Here is a 19,257-nt window from a genome sequence, read left to right on the forward strand (position 1 = left end):
TTTGTTGATCCGGTGTTTTTTTTTTTTTTTTTTTTGCTATGGTCTAGTGACGATGTTCTATTTAAAATCCTTGACAATCCATCAATTGTCCTCAATTAACCAAATCTATTAAACTATGATGATAAAATGTGTTCGTGTAAAACTTTAAGGGTGAAATTAGTTAAAATTATAAAATTACAAAGATAAAATATGTTTTACGTGAAACTTTAGAGACGAAATTGATTAATACCTTAAACATTATGGATGAAAAGTGCATTTTTCCCTTTATCTTACTTGAACCTAAAAATGTAAGAGTTGTGGAGCCAATATAATTACAATTTACCTTTAGATAATTATTAATTAATCAACATGTACTACATTATTGCGCTTAATTTTTTTTTTCCTTGGATGTCATATCATAAGCCTTTTGGGATACTCCTCAAATTAGCAACTGGGCAGTTAACTACAAATAAAAAAAATTGGAATGTACGATAGCTATCGTACAACAAAATTGCGATCGCACGAATCATAAGCCTATTCTTTTCTTGTACGATAACGGGCTGTTGTACGATAGCTGTCAATCATTTACATTAAACAAGGATTTGTAAGCCTTTTCTTTCCTTGATTAACCAAAAAAAAAAAAAAAAATTGTGTAATACTACACAAAAATAAAAATAAAAACCAAGAGAAGAAGACTCTATAGGCAAATTCATTGGAAGTGAATGAAGCCCATTATCTTCTATTTTGAGATTTCCTCCCCCACTCAGAGAGAGAGAGACAACGCTTAGTTGCCCTATAAAAATCATCATAAAGCATGTCATTAAACGTAATCTTCTATAATAGAACCCTTTGTAATTCTTAATTTTGCTTTCCTTTTCTTCTTCAACATTTCAACTAGGCTTTGTTCTTTCTGCCCTAAAATTTCACAAGAAATGCATCTTGAGATCAGGGCTGTATCAGATAAATCAAGCCCTTTGCAACTATGATTCCATCCCTCCCACAGGCTCTTCCAGTCTTGCACCATCTTAGTCCTCCCTCTTCCAGTCTTCAGCTAACCATCCCAAAAGCTCTTGACCAGGTCACTCCCTCTGGACTCCATTTAAAAAAGGTTAGTGCTTAGTTCATGATCCACAAGTTCAGACCCACTTCCATCATCAATCATGCACCAAATGCAACTATAAAACAAACCAGTAAGTCCCAAATCTTCTGTCATATGTGCCACTTGCCACATTAAGTATTCAATTCTAGTACATATCTTATAGATCATAAACATCAATAGTGTTAAAAAAATTAGCACACAATTTACGCCGCGGCATGCTCAAGCACAATGACAATCTGACTTCAAAACCATATGTTAGCAAGTGCCATGAAAATCACCCACCCAAAAAAAAAAAGAAAAAAGAACCATGAAAATCCAACTTTGAAGCATCAGTACTATTTTCCAATCCTATCGGCTTAGGGACCACTTTCTCCATCAGCAATGCAAAATGTCAATGCTTATGACCATGACAGAATCTCAAACATCATGGTAGCTCTGGTAAAATTAAACGACTCTACCTCATATGAGAGTACTGATGTGACCGTACCTATCTTCACACAATCTTGATCAAGTACAGTCCCCAAAATTTTTAACCAACACTCTGACCGTACGGGAGTGGTTGACAAGTAGACTTCCCTGCAGAGAGAGTTTTTAACTTTGAAGATATACTTATATAATCCTTGAATAGATGAAGCATTAGAGATAAGACAACAGTATGCTATCCAATTGTCATGCTAAATTAAGAAATGATTTCTCAGTAAGTACAAAACTACTCACCACATAAGCTGCAATAATTTATTTCACATGACTTGATCTTTGAAGAGGATGTGAACCGTACAATGAATTTGAACTACCAAATTGTTGTAAGGTTGCTGTCAGTGTCAGATTGGTTTAAAGAAGCCAATCCAAACACCTAAGATTGGTTATAACTTCCCTTTTCACCACCTAAAACCATTTCACAATTCCATAGGGCTCAGGCTAAAGCATGTTAAATGTGAGACCCTGAAAACAAAAATATTAACACCTGCTACGAGAACACTAGAGCTACCATACCAACTTCTGTTAAAAATCATAAAACAAAAATTTTCATTTCAAGGAATAACGCATCAATTTGTCTATCTCAAACTATGTGCGTATAAAAGGCTGTCCATGAGCCAGTAAAATGACTACGCCCATCCAAGGTGAGGAAACCATAACGAAGACCACAAACCACAAAATCAGACAGCAATAGGATATTAATAACAAACACGTTTAGAACAAGAATTTGAAAAACTACAGGCAGTGGAACAACTGATATAAATCAAAGTATCAAAATGTACAAGATCCAACTCTTATAGAGATGCTATTCTTTTGACTTTTTTTTGTGGTTTTTATTTTTTGGAGAGAAAGAGAATTGATCAGATGCATGAACTACAAAACAAGCAAGTTCTTTGGAAGGACTTGGGTAGGGTAGCAAATGATATCAAGAAATGTGGGTTCAAGACTTCAAAAGCAAGTAAGGCAATACAGGGACCATAGAAGAAAAATTTTTCTTCTTTGAGCACATGGAAATTAACTGCAGAATCTCTACTTTTCATTTCCCTATTGTCTGGTGCAGACATAATTGGCAAAATGCTGATTTCACCAACTAAAGCCAGGGTCTCAACATAGGTCAAAAAGAATAAATAGGTCAGTTTATAGTTTTATTTACCCATCTCCATGCTTCTTTTTCTTAACTGCATCCATCCAAGAGTAGGAGTCCATTAGAATCTTACCTTGCAATCTCAACATATGACTCTGTACCCAGCAGTGTCCTTTCACAAACTAACCTTTTCAACTAATTTACCAACTTGAACTGCTCCAGAACCTCAGAACCCATTCCACTCTGGTTTCTCCAGGACACAGAGGTGTACTTACACATATCTTGATTTCTTCTTTCAAAAGATGAGCTAAGTTTTTAAGAGTCCTTAATTTTTTGAACCTGGGCTGTAGCTGAGTAAAGTAAACAATAGGTTCTTGCAAGAACATAAATTCCACATGCATAAATAAATCATGAAAGGCTTTTAATTTAGTAATTTAACTGCTAATTCACATCAAACTTCGATTCTAGGAACTATCAAATTTAAAATCATACAAGCATATAATAAGCATTATTCTAAAAAAAAGATGCTAACTAGAATATAAAAGAGTCACCAGTAGTGCATGAAGTCAAAATCCTAAATGGTGGTGCCTAAACTTGCAAATAGTATTAGGATGAATCTTTTCTACACTGTCAACGTTGGATAAATGACAACTATGCAAAATTTGAATTTGAAATTGAACTTTTGCACACGTCATTAATCCAATGGTGATAATGTATACACTATCAATATATATAAGATTTACTCATAGTATTATTGTCATCCTTTTGTCTGCAGCAATCCTGGAATTTTCCCAACTTTTAGCCACAGCAGGACTTCAAAGGCTGGTATAGAGTGGAGAACCAATTATGAAAATGCAAACTAATTTATAGACACAGTCACATATCTAGTATAGCCAGGACCAGAGTTTTATGCTCTTTCTGCTCGTAAAACAAACAACAAGCAAGCTTTCACTGGTGTAATCGGAACAGCAACATGCATATAATACATGTAACCATAATTTCTCTCTCCAAAATGCATTTTGACATACAATTCTGGTTAGATTATCATCTATGGTGATCAGTAATTAAATAGATGAAACACATGGAAGAAAAGTAAACAATTACATACGACCCCACGACTTACATACATGAGATTTTCAGTAACTTAAGCATTGGGGAGAGGTCTACAAATAGGTTTGACTTGGTTGTTAAATCCACATACATAAGTTTACCTATCAAACATGTACACATACCCAGAGATATTTTGCCATTTTATACAGATATTTTAGACAGAGATGTGGTATCATAACTGATTATCCCAGTCTCAAATAAATATTCAGAAGTCCACCAAATACCACAAATTTAATATACCTTATAGTATGTATTTTGCTTCAAACTATGTCCTTTTAAAAGTATCCTCTTCAAATACCAATTCTATCTATTAATCCCATAAACCATTCTGCTGGTTAAATAACTACATAATAAACAGCGTGAATCAATAATGTGTCAAAAGCCATACCTATGCACATGCTCCACTGGTTTGGATTGGAAAAGAAAAAGAAAAACCACATTTGAGATTAGGTGCATCAGTCCATTAGACAAACTACTAACTTGCCTAAATTCATTATGTTCTTTAAAGTAATTGTACAAATTATGGAGTTATTCAATCCAATTGACAGTTCATCGGGTATTTCAAGGCCAATGATAATTCATTGCGACTACTGGCAGAACCAGAGGTAGGTTGAGATTTTCTCTTCCACCCCCTCCCCCTTTTTTTGTGTGGGGGGGAAGGGGTTGTTTGCAGGGGGAGAGGCGCTACACAGTAAAGATGTAATACTTGAGAGGGCACCCTTACAAGTTTGTAAAAAATTCGTGGGACAAAAGATAATACTTACAAGGATATGAATTGAAACCTTTTAATATTATAAGGGGATTAAAAAGGATTTCCAAAATCTTGGGTGGCCAAAGTTTAATATATAACCAAAAATTTTTAATTTTTTAAGGAGATATAGAAGAATTTTTAGAATCTTGTAGCAGAGGGAGGGGGGCCTGCCACTCTGCCCCCCTTTACATCCGCCAGTGACTCTCAGACAATCTACTGCAAAGGCAGTTCAAGATGGTAAAGTGCATTTTCCCTGATACTTATCAAGAAGTTTACCATGCCAGCATCAACCTTTTCAAGGATGATCAAAGCAATATCATCATGGTTTACTGGTTTAGTGCACGATCACGGAGTAACAAAGTAGATTCATTCATTCACGTATCTACAACCCATAAGATAGTATATATAACTGACAGCAGAGGGTAGAAACTGAATTATTAGATTTATTTATTGAGAGGTTAGGTAACCCTGAATTCACCTTTTCTTTTCAACATCTCCTCTAACTGCCTGTCATTTTACCATACCTATAATGCAAGAAGAACCAAAAAAGAAACAAAAGCAAGTGGGGCACCACAAAGTCTATTAATAGTTGTATATACAACATTTACAACCATGGTAATGACATATAGAAGAAGGGGTACTAATCCGGCACTGATCAAGAGCTAACAAAGAGCCTAATTTGTAAGCCTAGGTCACACCACTTTCATGCCATGTGCTTTTGAGGAGCAAAGGACCAACATGGACAACTCCTAACATGACTCGAGACCAAATCCTGGCATTAACAGAAAACGAGCTTTTGTGCTTTGACTTCCTTTGCACTAGCTATAACCTTTTCAAATTGTGTATGATCAACTTGAGATTCATATCACAAAATCTAGCACTACTGGTAACAATTGTGGACAAAAATATCAGGCGTTACAAGATTTCTTTTCCTTTATTTCTTTTTTTTTTATTCTGGAGGGTGGTGGGAAGGTGGAAGGGAGCAGGAGGGAGGAGGATTTTGGAAGGGACTGTCTTGAAATATTCAAATCTTCTTTGTGCATGTGTAACTTTTTCAAACTTGGTGGCACAGGGCTCCAACACTATCTGTAGCCTTTGGTCCTTGTCCCCTTTGAAAGAGATGCTATTTCAGTCTACCAAACCCATACCCTCCTAGGATTGGACCACAATTGGGCAATCATAAAACCATGAAAAACCTAGTAACAATACTTGGTCATTTTCATTTGACTCTAATCTGCCTATTTCAGCCTGCTAAAGATTACTTCAAACTGATTCCATGCCCCCAACTTGCATTTCTTTCCTAACTACTGAGTCCAGTAAAAATCTTTTACGTAGATCAACCATCAAGGCAACCAGTTTCACTTTTTGTCCCTTAAAACTCTAAACAGAGCCCAAAACTTATCCGAAGCCCAACCCTCCCCCCTCCCCCCCACAAAAAAAAAAATTTCCCATATATTTTACATTGATCAGAAGCTAAGTCTGGGGCCATCAAGAAGAAAAGACATAAACTTTAAAAAATTTCTTAACCTCATTTAAGATTTTCCAGCAGTCATTCTGTCAGTCCCATACTTATCTGCGATCATCCATTCTCCAGCATCCATCATATTTTACAGCTTGGAATTTAACTTCATGAAGCCCTCATTCCCTTGTGAATCTTTACAGTTATCAACCTCTGAGGAACTTTTATACAACATCAGCTTACATCAGCTCCCTGATTACTTATCCTTACACCATGAATAGAAACTGCATCACAATGAACCAAAACTGATTGTATTGACTCTTCACTGCATTCTTGGCAAGGAATAGCATAAGACTTTCAAGTTTTTAACTTCATTGGAGTTTAACTTCATGAAGCCCTCATCCCATTGTGAATCTTTACAGTTATCAACCTCTGAGGAACTTTTAAACTACATCAGCTTACATCAGCTCCCTGATTAGTTATCCTCACACCATGAATAGAAATTGCATCACAATGAACCAAAACTGATTGTATTGACTCTTCACTGCATTCTTGGTAAGGACTAGCACAAGACTTTCAAGTTTTTAAATAACTCCAGTAAGTGAATTGCGAGTTGTGGAAAAGTCCCTCATTACCCCTGCAGCTACAGAAAAATTCCAAAAAGCTTGATTTCACAGCAGAAAAACTGTCATGGTTGACAGGCAGAATTTGATTTATCCAAAAGACATGTTAAGAGAAACCCCAAATTTGGACTTTTATGGACTTTAGTGTGAAAACTTTAGACAAAAATACAACAAAAGAAGAAGAATAAATTGAAAAAGTACATCTTATATCATCACTATTCAATTTGGAGAAAAATATACACATGTGCGACAAGTGTTGCAACCAAATGTCATTTAACATCCACAAAGAACAATGCTTTGCTACTTAGAAATACCTTTTCAGGCAATACAGTTTCTAGATAGGCGGCAATTTGCTACTAGGCCCATAGCCTTTTACAATTCCTACTCTTTCTACATCCAAACCAAAAAAAAATAAAGGTATCAAAAAGTATCTGATACCTGAAACTTGTGAATCACAATGCCTAACCAACATCAAAAGAATAAGCCATATAGGCATACAAAGGTCATGAGCCCATCTAGCATGCTCCAAATGTCTTCCCAAGGACAAGAAAACCTAGCAATTCAGACCTAGAATGTGAATTTTGATTTACTCCAAAGTACTAATAAACTAGCATGTCAGTCTACTCTCAAAAAGTTTCTTAGGTACCTTACACTAAATTAAAACCCGAAACCAGAAGTATCCTGTATTTGCATATGGAAGATGCTCAGTAGCATGCCTGATATAAATCCTTCCAGAACCTAACTCTTCGTGAATCCACCTAGCAACATTGTACCTCAACAGCATCATTCAAATGCAAGCAATAAATACAGATGAGCCCTGACAATCCCAGAATCTCCCAAATAAATTAATCCTCTTGATCAATGAAAGGAATCTTTAAGTCAATATGCAGACTTGTGATTGACAATCCATTACCCACAATGAAGAAGATTTCAACATCATAAGTTTATTTAAAAAGCAAACTGATAGGTTTGAGAAATGTTGGTCATTCATAAGTTTATATGATGTTTCGCATTAAAAGCTGACCATTTCTTATTCATATGTGAGATCCTTATGGGACACTTCAAATTGCATATTTCTACATACTTGCTTCCTGTGTTACTATTGTAAAGCGTCACTCTTTAAAATGGTTTAATAGAACATATCTAGACATTATGACTTTGCTCCAGTTAATAGGGAAAAAGAAGAAACTAACAAAAGTCACAAAGTAGGAATGATGACAATATATAAGCTTCTGAATAAGGTATTCCACTGTTTGTGCTCATTGCATCTACATGAAAATAGCAATAGCTGAATGTACAAAAAGACATCCACTGAAAATGCATAAGCACTATAATGCACATAACTGACAAATGCAAAAAGATTTTAAAGAAATAGAAATTGTAAAAATATCTATAAGCAGAAAAATGCGGGGTCAAGGAATTACCAGCAATCAAAAACCCCTAAATCTTGAATCGTTTTAGCAAATTCAGGAAGGAGAATCCACAAAAATCCATTCAATTAGACTTAAGAACCACATATTGCCAAATCCACTACAAGGCAGCATCAATCTGGACCATCATTTATATTTCCAAGGGCACTTTACCCAGATTTAGGATCATCATTTTGAAGCCTTTGTTTGGTAATAGAAAATCTGCATTTTATGGGTTAACAGGTATATCTTCTCAGCTGCAATTTGCAGCAAATGACTTGAACGCAGTCTGCCCATAACATGCAAAAGAAGTCACACCAGTGTATGACAAATCAGAGTTTTGCACTCTCCAAGCTTTACTTAGCAAGATCTAACATTTTCTGAAACAACAGACACAGCCACACTTCACTGCCACATTCACACCTATCTTGAGGGCAGAGGAGAGAGAAGCAAGCAAAAATCCTGTCAAGGTGGTAAGTAATACAATCAAGCAGAATACTGTTAGAGCTAAACCAATGCACAAGCAACAAGCAGAAGTGTCCTTGCCTTTGATTACTGAAATATTTGGCCCTGGGTTAAACAAATTTTAACAACCAAAAGTACATTGTATGTAACCATTGAAACTTATATCAGACAATAAAATCTCTATCCTTTTGTTTACACTTTACATGACATTCATCTCCAGACATTTCCATGGGTACAGATTGGTTTCACGCTTCAAAATTGGTTTCATCTTCATTACTTGAGTGATTCTGTTCTGAATACCCTCTTCAATTTTCTTGCAGTATTTTCTGTCTAAAACATTGATCTGACTTGAAGACTTTAAAGCATCTTGAACTAACGTATATGTATACTCTCTGGGAATTGATCCTTGCTCTACCAACTCAACTAGAAAATCCCATGCCTCCACAACCCTTCCTGCTTCACAGAAAGCATGAATTATCGGAGTATATGAACTAGTTGTTGGGGTTGCATGATTCAGTTCTTTCATTTTCTTCAGCATCTCAATTGCCCTATCAATTTCATTCACTGCACTGTAATACCTGATAAAAGAATTATAAGTAACCCTATTAGGCAAACAGCCTCTCTTAATCATATCATCAAGCAACTCCAATGCCCTCTCTATCCTATAAGTCTTACAGCATCCATTAATCAAACAATTATAAGTCACAACATCAGGAACAAACCCTTTAAACATCATTATACGAAACAAGTGATTCGCCTCCCACAAACGCCTCCTGGTGGCTTTCTTAACACCAGTTTCCATACCATATCTACAATAAGAACTAATCAAAATTGTATAAGTAAAGGTATCAGGAGGACATCTAAAACCTGGCAACTCCATTTGTTCCAACAAAAGCTTAGCTTTCTTAAAATTCCCAACCCTACAAAGGGCATGAATCATGGTATTATATGCAACAACATCAGGCTTACAATGAAATTGCTTCATCCTATAAAATGCAGCCAATGCTTCATTAACCAATCCCTCTTCCCCCAAAACCTTAATGACACAAGTCCTAATAGAAGTATTAACAATCCCTTTTCTTGACATCTTTCTAAGAAATTCCCAAAGGGGTTTTAAGCTAATCCCCTTTACCAAAACAAGGGCCATTTCTTTGCAAGTAAACTCACTGTGAATAAACCCAAAATGGGATTCAACCCAATAGTAAAAGTCAGTAGCTTTTTTCAATCCAAGATTGATTTTTTCTTGGTTTCTATGAGCAGCAGGGCCAAGAACGAGTATACCCTTTTGAGCTTTGAATGATTCAATCTTAAGGCTTCTTTGTCTCAGTGGTGCCCGGTGGCGAAAGCCCTTTTGACTGCCAATTGATCTCGGGGATTGAAACAGGAATCTTGGGATGAATCTTAGAACTTCAGTAACTGTTTCTGTTGTCCAAATTGGAATTTTGGCTTGTGGGGTGTTTTGCACTGAGGCTGAGGTTGAAATGCTTGTTTCAAAAGGTTGGTTTTTTATTATTGCAGCCAAAATTTGATTTACAAAAGGAGTTTGAGAGGGAGAACGATGAAGAGGTGCTGAAGGATTCATCATTCATGTAGCAGTACTATTTCTTTGCCCCAAAAAAAATGGTAGTGATGATTCCTCCTCCGTTGGTAAAAGTAGTAGAACAGCCAAAAAAAAGTAGAAGAACAGCCAAATGACCAAAAAGTGCCGTCGGGGCAAGGGGCACTTGCACTGTTTAACCGGACGTGACTCTGAGGAGGCTGTGTTAGATGATAAGGTAAAATAAATTATAAGAAGGAAATATTGAATTTAAAATATTTATTTGAAAAAGAAAAAAGTCCGACTTCTGAGTTGGTGGAGTCAAGATATGGCTCCACCATTCTATTTTAGGATAAAATGATAATTCTAAACTTTTTTAATGCATTACTCAAATTTATTTATACCCTATTTAAATTTATTTACACTATTTCAATTTGTTTACACCTTAAGAAATTTGGTTTATGATAAAACTTTTGAAACCCGTCCATGTGGAAATTGGGACGGAGGGGTACGAGGCATCTACAACTGCTTATGATAATAATGTGTAATGTAAACAGTATAAGAATAAATGTAAACACTAATGTAATACTAGTTTATTTGTATCTCATGCAATGCATGAGGGTGCCCAGTTTTTGCTAAAGTTATTAGTTATGTGTGTGGAATTAAGAGTGGGTGTGTGCAAATTTGATGATGAAAGAGTTATAGTTCAGAATACATAAGTACATTGTTTTATAGCAGTATGTACATGATCAAAAGTTGGTCATTACAGGATAGAAAGATAAAAAGAGTAGACAAAAGCACTATTTACATTAGCAAAAGTAGATGGTTGCATGGTAGAAAACTAATGTAACAGCTATTGCAAAGAGCAAAACATAGGTGGGGTACATGGTTTTAGACATAGTACAAAAAAAATACACTAAATTTGCATTTGGAGCATTTTAGACAGACATGCAACTTCACTGGCCTCCAATTGCTTCCATGTAATATGGCAACAAAACCAATGTACCAGTAACCCAACTCAATATGTACAATATTAACATGTTAAGATGAAATTCCAAATTTAGCCACCTAGTCATGCTACTCATATTCATAAGCCAACTCCCTTTTTTATACCTTTTAGGAAATAAAGACAGTAATATGATAACATGTAAAAATAGTACAAATTTTCTTATTGCTTGAAATTTGTGTCAAAAATTATGTTAAGGTCTACATTTATTTTTTGAATATCTACATATATTGTTTTAGTGTCTATACTGCATGGTGGAATTGCCATTGATAATTGTGTAATCCCTTGATTCGATTGTAAATAAATGACCAAAAGAATACGTGAAGAGAGGGAACAAATCTTTTTTTTTTGGGTTCAGCCAAGACACGATGCCGTTCAAGAGAAAGAAGCCCTTTTGTTATCATTCCACATTTAAAATCGTGCAAAATAGTTTAAGGCAAATGCTTGTAGTTTAAGGCATTATTTGTTTTGAAGGAATGGTAAGGAAAGGAAAGAAATGGGAGGGAGGGATGGGTTGGGTGGTACGGGGGGAGAGAATATAAGCAAGAGGTCTCGGATTCGAATTCTCCTACTTACACAAAAAAAAAAGAAAGGAAAGGAAAGAAAGGAAATAGAGGCTAATTGATTAGAATATTGCTGTAAAAAAAAAATTCAGAACTTACAGATCTGACAGAGGTGTATAAAACTATGTCCCGGCACCTGACACCCAAAATTTTTTTTAAAAAAAAGCCCCATGGGTACCGGGCTGACACAGCCCGACACCTGACTGTGTCAGCCCGGTACCTGACCAAAAAAAAAAAAAAAAGCGTCTAACAGACAATGCTATTCTTATGCTGCATTTCAGCGAAACATCCATGGCCTTTCTGCGATCAAGTTGTCGTATATGTCCGTGGGACCCGAAGTATTGGTTGGCCAGGCTTGGCAAGAAGGGGAAGCACTGGAACACGTTCCTACAAAGCTTTGCGGAGAGATTTTAATGGTTAAAGGACAATTCTGGTGGTGAGATGGGTCATTTCAGTTCGGCGTGAATACGCACACCTTGATTATGCTACTGTTGAAGACCGCTGAAGGGACTGAACTTCCCGACGTGTTGGACCCCGGATGAGCTCACCTCGGTATGACTTCCACCAAAGGCCAAGGGTCAGAGATGTGTCCCTGGCCATGTTCTCTTGTCAGATGATGGGACGGACAGGCTCAGGTACAGCTCGACACCTGCCAGGGTTTGGAACTATTGATGGGACCCACTGTCGCCGCCAATCTGTCAAGTAAAGCTGACAGTTTGGGCGTGGCAGTCCCTAGGGAACGGGATCCTCTCAATCCTCTCTCTCTCTCATATAAATCCTTTTAAGACCCCTCAGAAAAGGTTAAGACCTCTGATCTAACTCAGTAACTTGAATTTCACCTCTAAAAAGTAACTAATTAGTGCTTCGGAGGAGAATCAGGGGATTTAGCTCCGCATTTTTTGCAGCTTGAGCAGGTGACTTTTGAGGAGTTGCATTTCTCACCTAAGGACACTCCAGCCGGAAAGGTAAAGCCTGAGCAATCAAAAATCACCTCTTCAATTGGCGCCGTCTGTGGGAACGAAGGTATCTCAGAATGAAGCCCGCGCGTTCTAGGAGTAGGAAGCTTCTCACCATTGGGGCTCAGCCGAGCACTGCGGTCCAGGAAGAAGATATGGCCGAGGGACAGGGATCCCCAGGGCCCCAGCCTGCAAACGAAGAAGCCATGGCCAAGATGGCCAAATTTGTGGTAGAAAATCCTAAAGTCTTTGAGAAATTAGGGAGGTACTTTAAGAGGCAAGGCAAACAAAAGGCCGAGTCCTCCAAGAGAAAATTAGATGAATCTCCCGAGCCTCTATCTGATGAGGAATCTGATGGAAGACACTTGGCCAGGAGCACTTCGAAGCGAGCCATGTTTAAAGCTACTTCCAAAATTGCTTCTTTATCCAAGGCTTTTTCGCGAGATTTGTTACAAAGGAGGGCTGATGAAGAACCCCGGCCCTGGGAAGGTCCGGAGTGGATTACATGAGAGTTCCGTCCTTCACAGATGAGATCAACGAGGAGAGGTTTCCGTCAAATTTCAAACTCCCCACAATAGCATCCTACAACGGTCGAGGTGATCCGGAAGACCATATTCACGCGGTCATCTCGGCATTCCGATTATATTGCATCCCCGACCCTGTTATTTGTCAAGCTTTCCTGGTGTTTTTGCAAGGGACAGCTCGAAAATGATTTTGGGGCCTAAAGCCGAGGAGCATATCCACCTTGGGGGAACTGGTGGAAAAATTTCTTCATCGTTTTGTATCCTCCAGACCTACGACCAAGATCTCGGCGTATCTGTTGAATATACAGTAGAACCCGGACGAGTCACTTAGGTCTTATGTGCATAGATTTCAGGACGAGAGCGTGCAGATACCCGACCCCAACGAGCAGGTGACGATAGCTGTCTTTACTAATGGACTTGTGCTCGGAACGTTCCACACCGCGATACACAAGAAATATCCTCGCACGCTCCAAGATCTCTAGGTGAAAGTTGAAAAAGGCATACAAGCCGAATACCTCAATTGTATGAAGAAAGAAGCCCAAGCAGCTCGGCCGAGATCTGACCCCAGGCGGAGGGAGTCAAATCAAGGTGAGGCCGGAAACAGCAGTGGTTTCCAGAGCCCCGACCTAGACCGCCGGAGCGTCTTCGACAGAATAGCCAAGGGAAAGCAGCCGGTATCGGAAGCCGAGTTAACTCCCTTGAACACCAGCCGATCCCGTGTGCTGTCTGTGATGGACCAAAACGGATTTGGGCGAGCTCCTCCAAAGATGAACGGAAAAAAGGAGAGGAGAAACCCTAACCTGTACTGTCTATACCACCGAGGTGTTGGGTATGAGACAGAGGACTGCGATGACCTCAAGAAGGAGATAGAGCGTTTCATTAAGCAGGGTTACCTAAAACAATTTGTCCGACGGGATGCGAGTTGCAATAGGAGCGAATCTCGTCGCAAAAGCCGCGGAGACCAACGCCGAGATGACAGGCGAGGTGGAAGAAGCAGTTGCTGACCCCTGGAGGGTCCCAAGGATGCCAGGAGGCCCCCCGAGATGGGTCTCCTAGTCATGGGCCCGGTTATGGCACCGGATATGGGCCCAATATCGCTGGAGTTATTAACACTATAGCCGGTGGTCCGACGGGAGGAGACAGTTAGGCTGTCTAACCCGGAAGAGATCCTACAGACATGCTAACCTAGACGTAACTGGGCCGAGTTCTCGGCTGTCTGAAGTGATCACATATGGCTCAAGTGATCCCGTCCAGGCCGCATCCAGCAACCATGAGGCCTTGGTGATCGAGGTACTCGCCAACAATTACATCGTCAAGAAAGTGTACGTTGATCCAGGAAACTCAGTAGACATCATGTACTATCGAACATTCGAAAATCTAAATCTGACAAGAGAGCAGCTCAGCCCAGTCAGGACACCTCTTGTGGGTTTTTGGGGACACGTTGTCCACCCCGAGGGAATGGTCACGTTAACGGTGACCGTCGGCCATCAACCTCGGTGCCGAATCATCCCGGTTAATTTCGTGGTGGTCAGGGCCAATTCCCCATACAACCTGCTTATGGGTCGGCCCACCTTGAACGCTTTGCGAGTTGTGTGCTTAATGTACCACTTAAGTTTCAAGTTTCCAACTCTCGCGAAAATGGCTGAGATTAGCAGCGATGTTTGTGCCGCACGAGAGTGTTACCTCGCTACCTTGCAGGCTGCGTCTTCGTCGACGTCTGAGCCGAGGACCGAGGGCAGGAGGTCTAACATTCTGTCAATAGACTGCATCGATCCTCACCAATCCGTGAAGCCTCAAAGGCTGGAGACCGGAGACGAGGTCGAGGATGTTATATTGACTCTTACTAACCCCGATCAAACCGTCCGCATCTGCACAAACTTGTCCGAACCGATCAAAAGCGGGTTGATCGAACTCCTTAGGGAGTACCAGGATGTCTTTGCCTGGACAGCCGAGCAAGTGGTCGGGGTTCCTCCCCAACTTATGCTGCACGAGCTGAACGTTGACCCTAGAGCCCGGCCAGTAAGACAGAAGAGGAGACACTTCGGCCCGGAACGCAGCAAAGCTGTAACGGAAGAGGTGGACAAGCTCATGTCAGCACGGATGATCAAGAAAGTTCAATATCCCACTTGGCTGTCCAATCCGGTAATGATCAAAAAAGACACCGGTGAATGGAGGATATGTGTGGATTTCACCGATCTGAATAAAGTTTGCCCGAAAGACTGTTACCCGTTGCTGAGAATAGACACACTAGTTGACTCGGCGATGGGATATGAGATTCTCTATTTCTTGGATGCCTTCAAAGAATATCACCAAATAGGCATGAGTGAAGAGGACCAAGAAAAAATAACTTTCTTCACAGATCAGGGGGTCTACTGTTACACGACCATGCGCTTTGAACTGAAGAGCGCCGGGGCCACCTATCAACGGCTTATCAACTGAGTCTTCAAAACTCAGATAGGTCGAAATGTCGAGACGTACGTCGACGACGTCCTCCTCAAGAGCAAGGAGACCTCGGCATTCCTGTCCGACGTGAAGGAGGTCCTCGGGGTCCTCCAAGGCACTCGGATGATGTTGAATCCCAAGAAGTACGTATTCGGTGTGACCTCGGGCAAATTCTTGGGGTACCTAGTGTCTCGGCGCGGTATAGAGGCAAACCCTGACAAAGTGAAGGCCATTCAAGAAATGTCTTCACCGCGGACCTCTCGCGAAGTGCAAAGTTTGACCGGACGCTTGGCCGCCCTGAATCGATTCCTGTTGCAGTTCGCGGCCAAGGCATTGCCCTTTTTCAAGGTACTCAAGAAAGGTGACAAGTTCAGGTGGACTACGAAATGCCAGCAGATTTTCAAAGAGCTGAAAGAATACCTTCATCACCTCCCCACGTTTACGTCACCTCGTCCTGGGGAGACCTTATACCTTCACCTCTCGGCCGCGGACGAGACTGTTAGCGCCGTTCTAATTCGGGACGATGGGGTTCAGGTACCCATTTATTACGTCAGTTGAGTTCTTTGTGGCCCTGAGACCCGGTACACCCCAGCAGAAAAGCTCGTGTTGGGGTTAGTCCACACGGCCCGAAGACTAAAGCCTTATTTCCTAGCTCACCTTGTAAGCCTGCGGACTGATCAACCAGTTAGGCAGATTCTGTCGCGCCCCGAGGCATCCGGACGGCTCACTAAGTGGGCTATTGAACTAGGGGAGTACGACATAACCTATGAGCCCCGGACTGCTATCAAGGCCTAGGCGTTGGCGGATTTCTTGGCCGAACTCACCTTCCCTGTGAGCCAAGACGCCATTGTGACTGAAGCCGGACCCCAAAAGTGAACCTTATATGTGGATGGATCTTCCACTAGTGATGGTAGTGGAGCCGGTCTGCTCCTCGAAAATTCTCACGGCGAGACATGCTCTTACGCACTTCGGTTCAATTTTACCGCATCACACAATGAATCTGAGTATGAAGCGCTCATCGCGGGATTGCAGTTGGCCCCAAAACTTGGTGCCAACCAAATCTCAGTTTATAGTGACTCCCAACTCGTGGTATGCCAGGTACTGGGAGAATACGAAACTAGAGAAGAAAATATGCAACGGTACCTCTCTAAAGTTCACCAACTGGCAGCCTATTTCGGGTTGTTCGACATTCAAAGGATACCCCGATCAAAGAATAGGTGAGTTGATGCCTTATCAAAACTCGCCTCCACTGCATTCTCCACTCTCAATAAGACGGTTCACGTGGAGGTTCTGTCTGAACCGGGGTACCTCAAGGAGAAGGTCTACCCAGTGGCCTCAGAAAATACCTGGATGAGCCCTTTCTTTAGCTTTTTGGAACGAGAAATTCTTCCAGACGACAAGGCTGAGGTGAAGAAGATTCAGCGCAAAGCGGCTAGATACGCACTTCGAGGTGGCAACCTGTACAACTGTTCTTATCTCGGCCTGTGGCTGAGGTGTATCATGGTCGAAGAGGGTGAAAACATCCTCCGGAAGATCCATGAAGGACTGTGCCGGGGCGCATGTCGGCCAATGAATGTTGGTCAAGAAGGCGTTATTACTTGGCTATTTTTGGCCAACCATTCGGCAAGATGCCCAGGCATTAGTCCTGAGCTGCCTCTCATGTCAGCACCACGCGCCCGAACATCATCAGCCAACCAATTTCATGGTCCCCATCACGTCGCCATGGCCTTTCGAACAGTAGGGGACAGATATTATTGGACCCAGGTGGCTACACTTATGTTGTAGTGGCGGTGGAATATTTTATGAAGTGGGTTGAAGCCGAGGCTTTAAGAAGCATCACGGGCCAAGCTGTCCAGAAGTTCTTCTGGAAGCACGTAGTCTGTCGCTTCGGGTTACCTCGAATCGTCATCTCCGATAATGGGAAGCAATTTGCAGATAATCCATTCAAAACGTGGTGCGAGGAACTTGGATTTAAACAGCACTTCACTTGGGTTGGACATCCTCAAGCCAATGGACAGGCCGGGAACTTCAACCGAACACTTTTACACGGTCTCAAGACAAGGTTAGACCAGTTCGGAACCTCCTGACTAGACAAGCTCCTTAGTGTGCTCTAGTCTTATCGGACCACACCTAGGACGGCCACTCAGGAGACCCCGTTCTCGTTAACCTATGGGTCCGAAGCAGTGATCCCTGCCGAATTCCTTACCTCAAGTCCTAGAATAACGGCTTTCGCCGCCGAGGCTAATGAAGAAGAACGAAAGACTGATTTCGACTTTTCTGAGAAAAAGAGAGATGTTGCGGCAGCCCGGATAGCCCTGTATAAGAATATCCTAGCTAGTTACTATAATTTCCGTGTGAAAAGTCTTTGATTCAGCCCGGGGGATCTCGTTCTCCGAAAGAATTCGGTCAGTCGAACTGAGCCCGAGAACAAGCTATCTCCGAACTAGGAGGGGCCGTACCGCGTCGTCGAAGTTAGCCAAAATAGATATTGTAAATTGGTCTACCGAGGTGGTGCCTTAATACCTAGGACCTGATATGCCCAGAATCTCAAATTGTACTTTCCATGACACTTGCATCTTATTTGAAATTACTTACGCCTATTCTGCGTACTTAGTTATTTTTTTGGCACTATCACATGGTGTTGTTAAAGAAAATAGGGGGACAAACAAGTAGTGAACGAATAAAGAAGCAAGATACTAGAAGGCGCAGGTAATAGAATATGAAAATTCATATTAATATTAAGGAAGGACAGGTACAAAAATTGCAAGTACAAAAGGCCGAGACTTAGAGCCTTGCTAAGGGTCTCTCGCCTCGGCAGATCCCTGGCCTGTAGCTTTCTCGGCTTCCCCCATGGCTGCTCCGTCATTTTCTTCGCCACCTTCTGGTCCAGGCTCAAATTTTGCCATTTCGCGGTTGAACTCTTCCCGCATCTCGGCCAGGTTCCTCCCAACTTGAATCCCCTCGGCCATGCGATCGCAGAGCTCCTGGGCGTTCTCGTTGTAACTCGCCTTATTCTTAAACAAGTCCACTTGTTCTGCAGTGAGGAAGAGAGTGACCTCTTTGATAGCTGTGGCGTAGCCGAACATACAGTTGGACAAGGTGAATTGACCGAGATCATGAGTGAAAGTCTCGGAGGAACGGAAGGCTTCCACTGCCGAGCTTCCCGCTTTGTCGATTGCGGCCTGAGATGACTGCTTTTCCTGAAGCCACCTCTTCTTCTCATCTTCCAAAGCGGACTTCAGAGAATTGACGGTGGTCTCGGACTGTTCCATCTCGGCCAAGCGTTCCTTGCGGAGCTGTGTCTTCTCTTCTTCAGCCGGCTTCCTCTCCTCCTCGGCCAACTTCAGTTTCAGCTCCAAGGCGTAAACCCTATCCTGTAGCTCGGCAGGGGCCTGATTCTCAAGCATATTAGTATAGTGCTGTATCAACTCAAACAGGAAGGCCAAGGTCGAAACCCAAGCTACCGAGGTGCTTTGCATTAGCTCGGCTGGGATCAACTTTTTGGCGTAAGAGTTATCCATTGGTAAGCTGGAGTGGACTAGCAGGTGTTGGGCGACGCTAGGGTCCAGGCATCGGTCATTGACGCTGACGTCCTACTCCGGGCACCAATGCCAATCGGAATGCCTCTTGTCGTCCCCGGCCTCCTGAGGCTGGATGAAGTGCCGGTTCCATAGGGATGATCCTATAACCGGCACCTCGGGACCAGACACTTGCACCTGCTTGCCCCGACTTGTAGGGGGACGAGCCGCGATGGTTACACTCCGGGCAGGCAC

At 41.4% G+C, this 19,257-nt stretch overlaps 2 protein-coding genes across 2 annotated transcripts; one reads left to right on the plus strand and one right to left on the minus strand.

Moving 5' to 3' along the window:
• Positions 1 to 841: 841 nt before the first annotated feature.
• LOC113712483 (pentatricopeptide repeat-containing protein At1g77405) lies at positions 842 to 10,214 on the minus strand. Its single transcript, XM_072067320.1, has 3 exons — positions 8,538 to 10,214; positions 8,007 to 8,453; positions 842 to 6,602 (listed from the first exon to the last, which is right to left on the minus strand). The coding sequence occupies exon 1, from the start codon at positions 10,039 to 10,041 to the stop codon at positions 8,656 to 8,658; it is 1,386 nt and encodes a 461-aa protein (XP_071923421.1). The 5' UTR covers positions 10,042 to 10,214; the 3' UTR covers positions 842 to 6,602; positions 8,007 to 8,453; positions 8,538 to 8,655.
• Positions 10,215 to 13,566: 3,352 nt separating this feature from the next.
• Positions 13,567 to 17,853, plus strand: LOC140015252 (uncharacterized). The gene is made up of 6 exons (XM_072067177.1): positions 13,567 to 14,021; positions 14,161 to 15,409; positions 15,497 to 16,018; positions 16,757 to 17,248; positions 17,293 to 17,546; positions 17,619 to 17,853. The coding sequence occupies exons 1-6, from the start codon at positions 13,567 to 13,569 to the stop codon at positions 17,851 to 17,853; spliced, it is 3,207 nt and encodes a 1,068-aa protein (XP_071923278.1).
• The last annotated feature ends 1,404 nt before the right edge of the window (positions 17,854 to 19,257 follow it).

Source organism: Coffea arabica, chromosome 10e (assembly GCF_036785885.1).
Source record: "Coffea arabica cultivar ET-39 chromosome 10e, Coffea Arabica ET-39 HiFi, whole genome shotgun sequence".
In the NCBI taxonomy this organism is placed as follows: domain Eukaryota; kingdom Viridiplantae; phylum Streptophyta; class Magnoliopsida; order Gentianales; family Rubiaceae; genus Coffea; species Coffea arabica.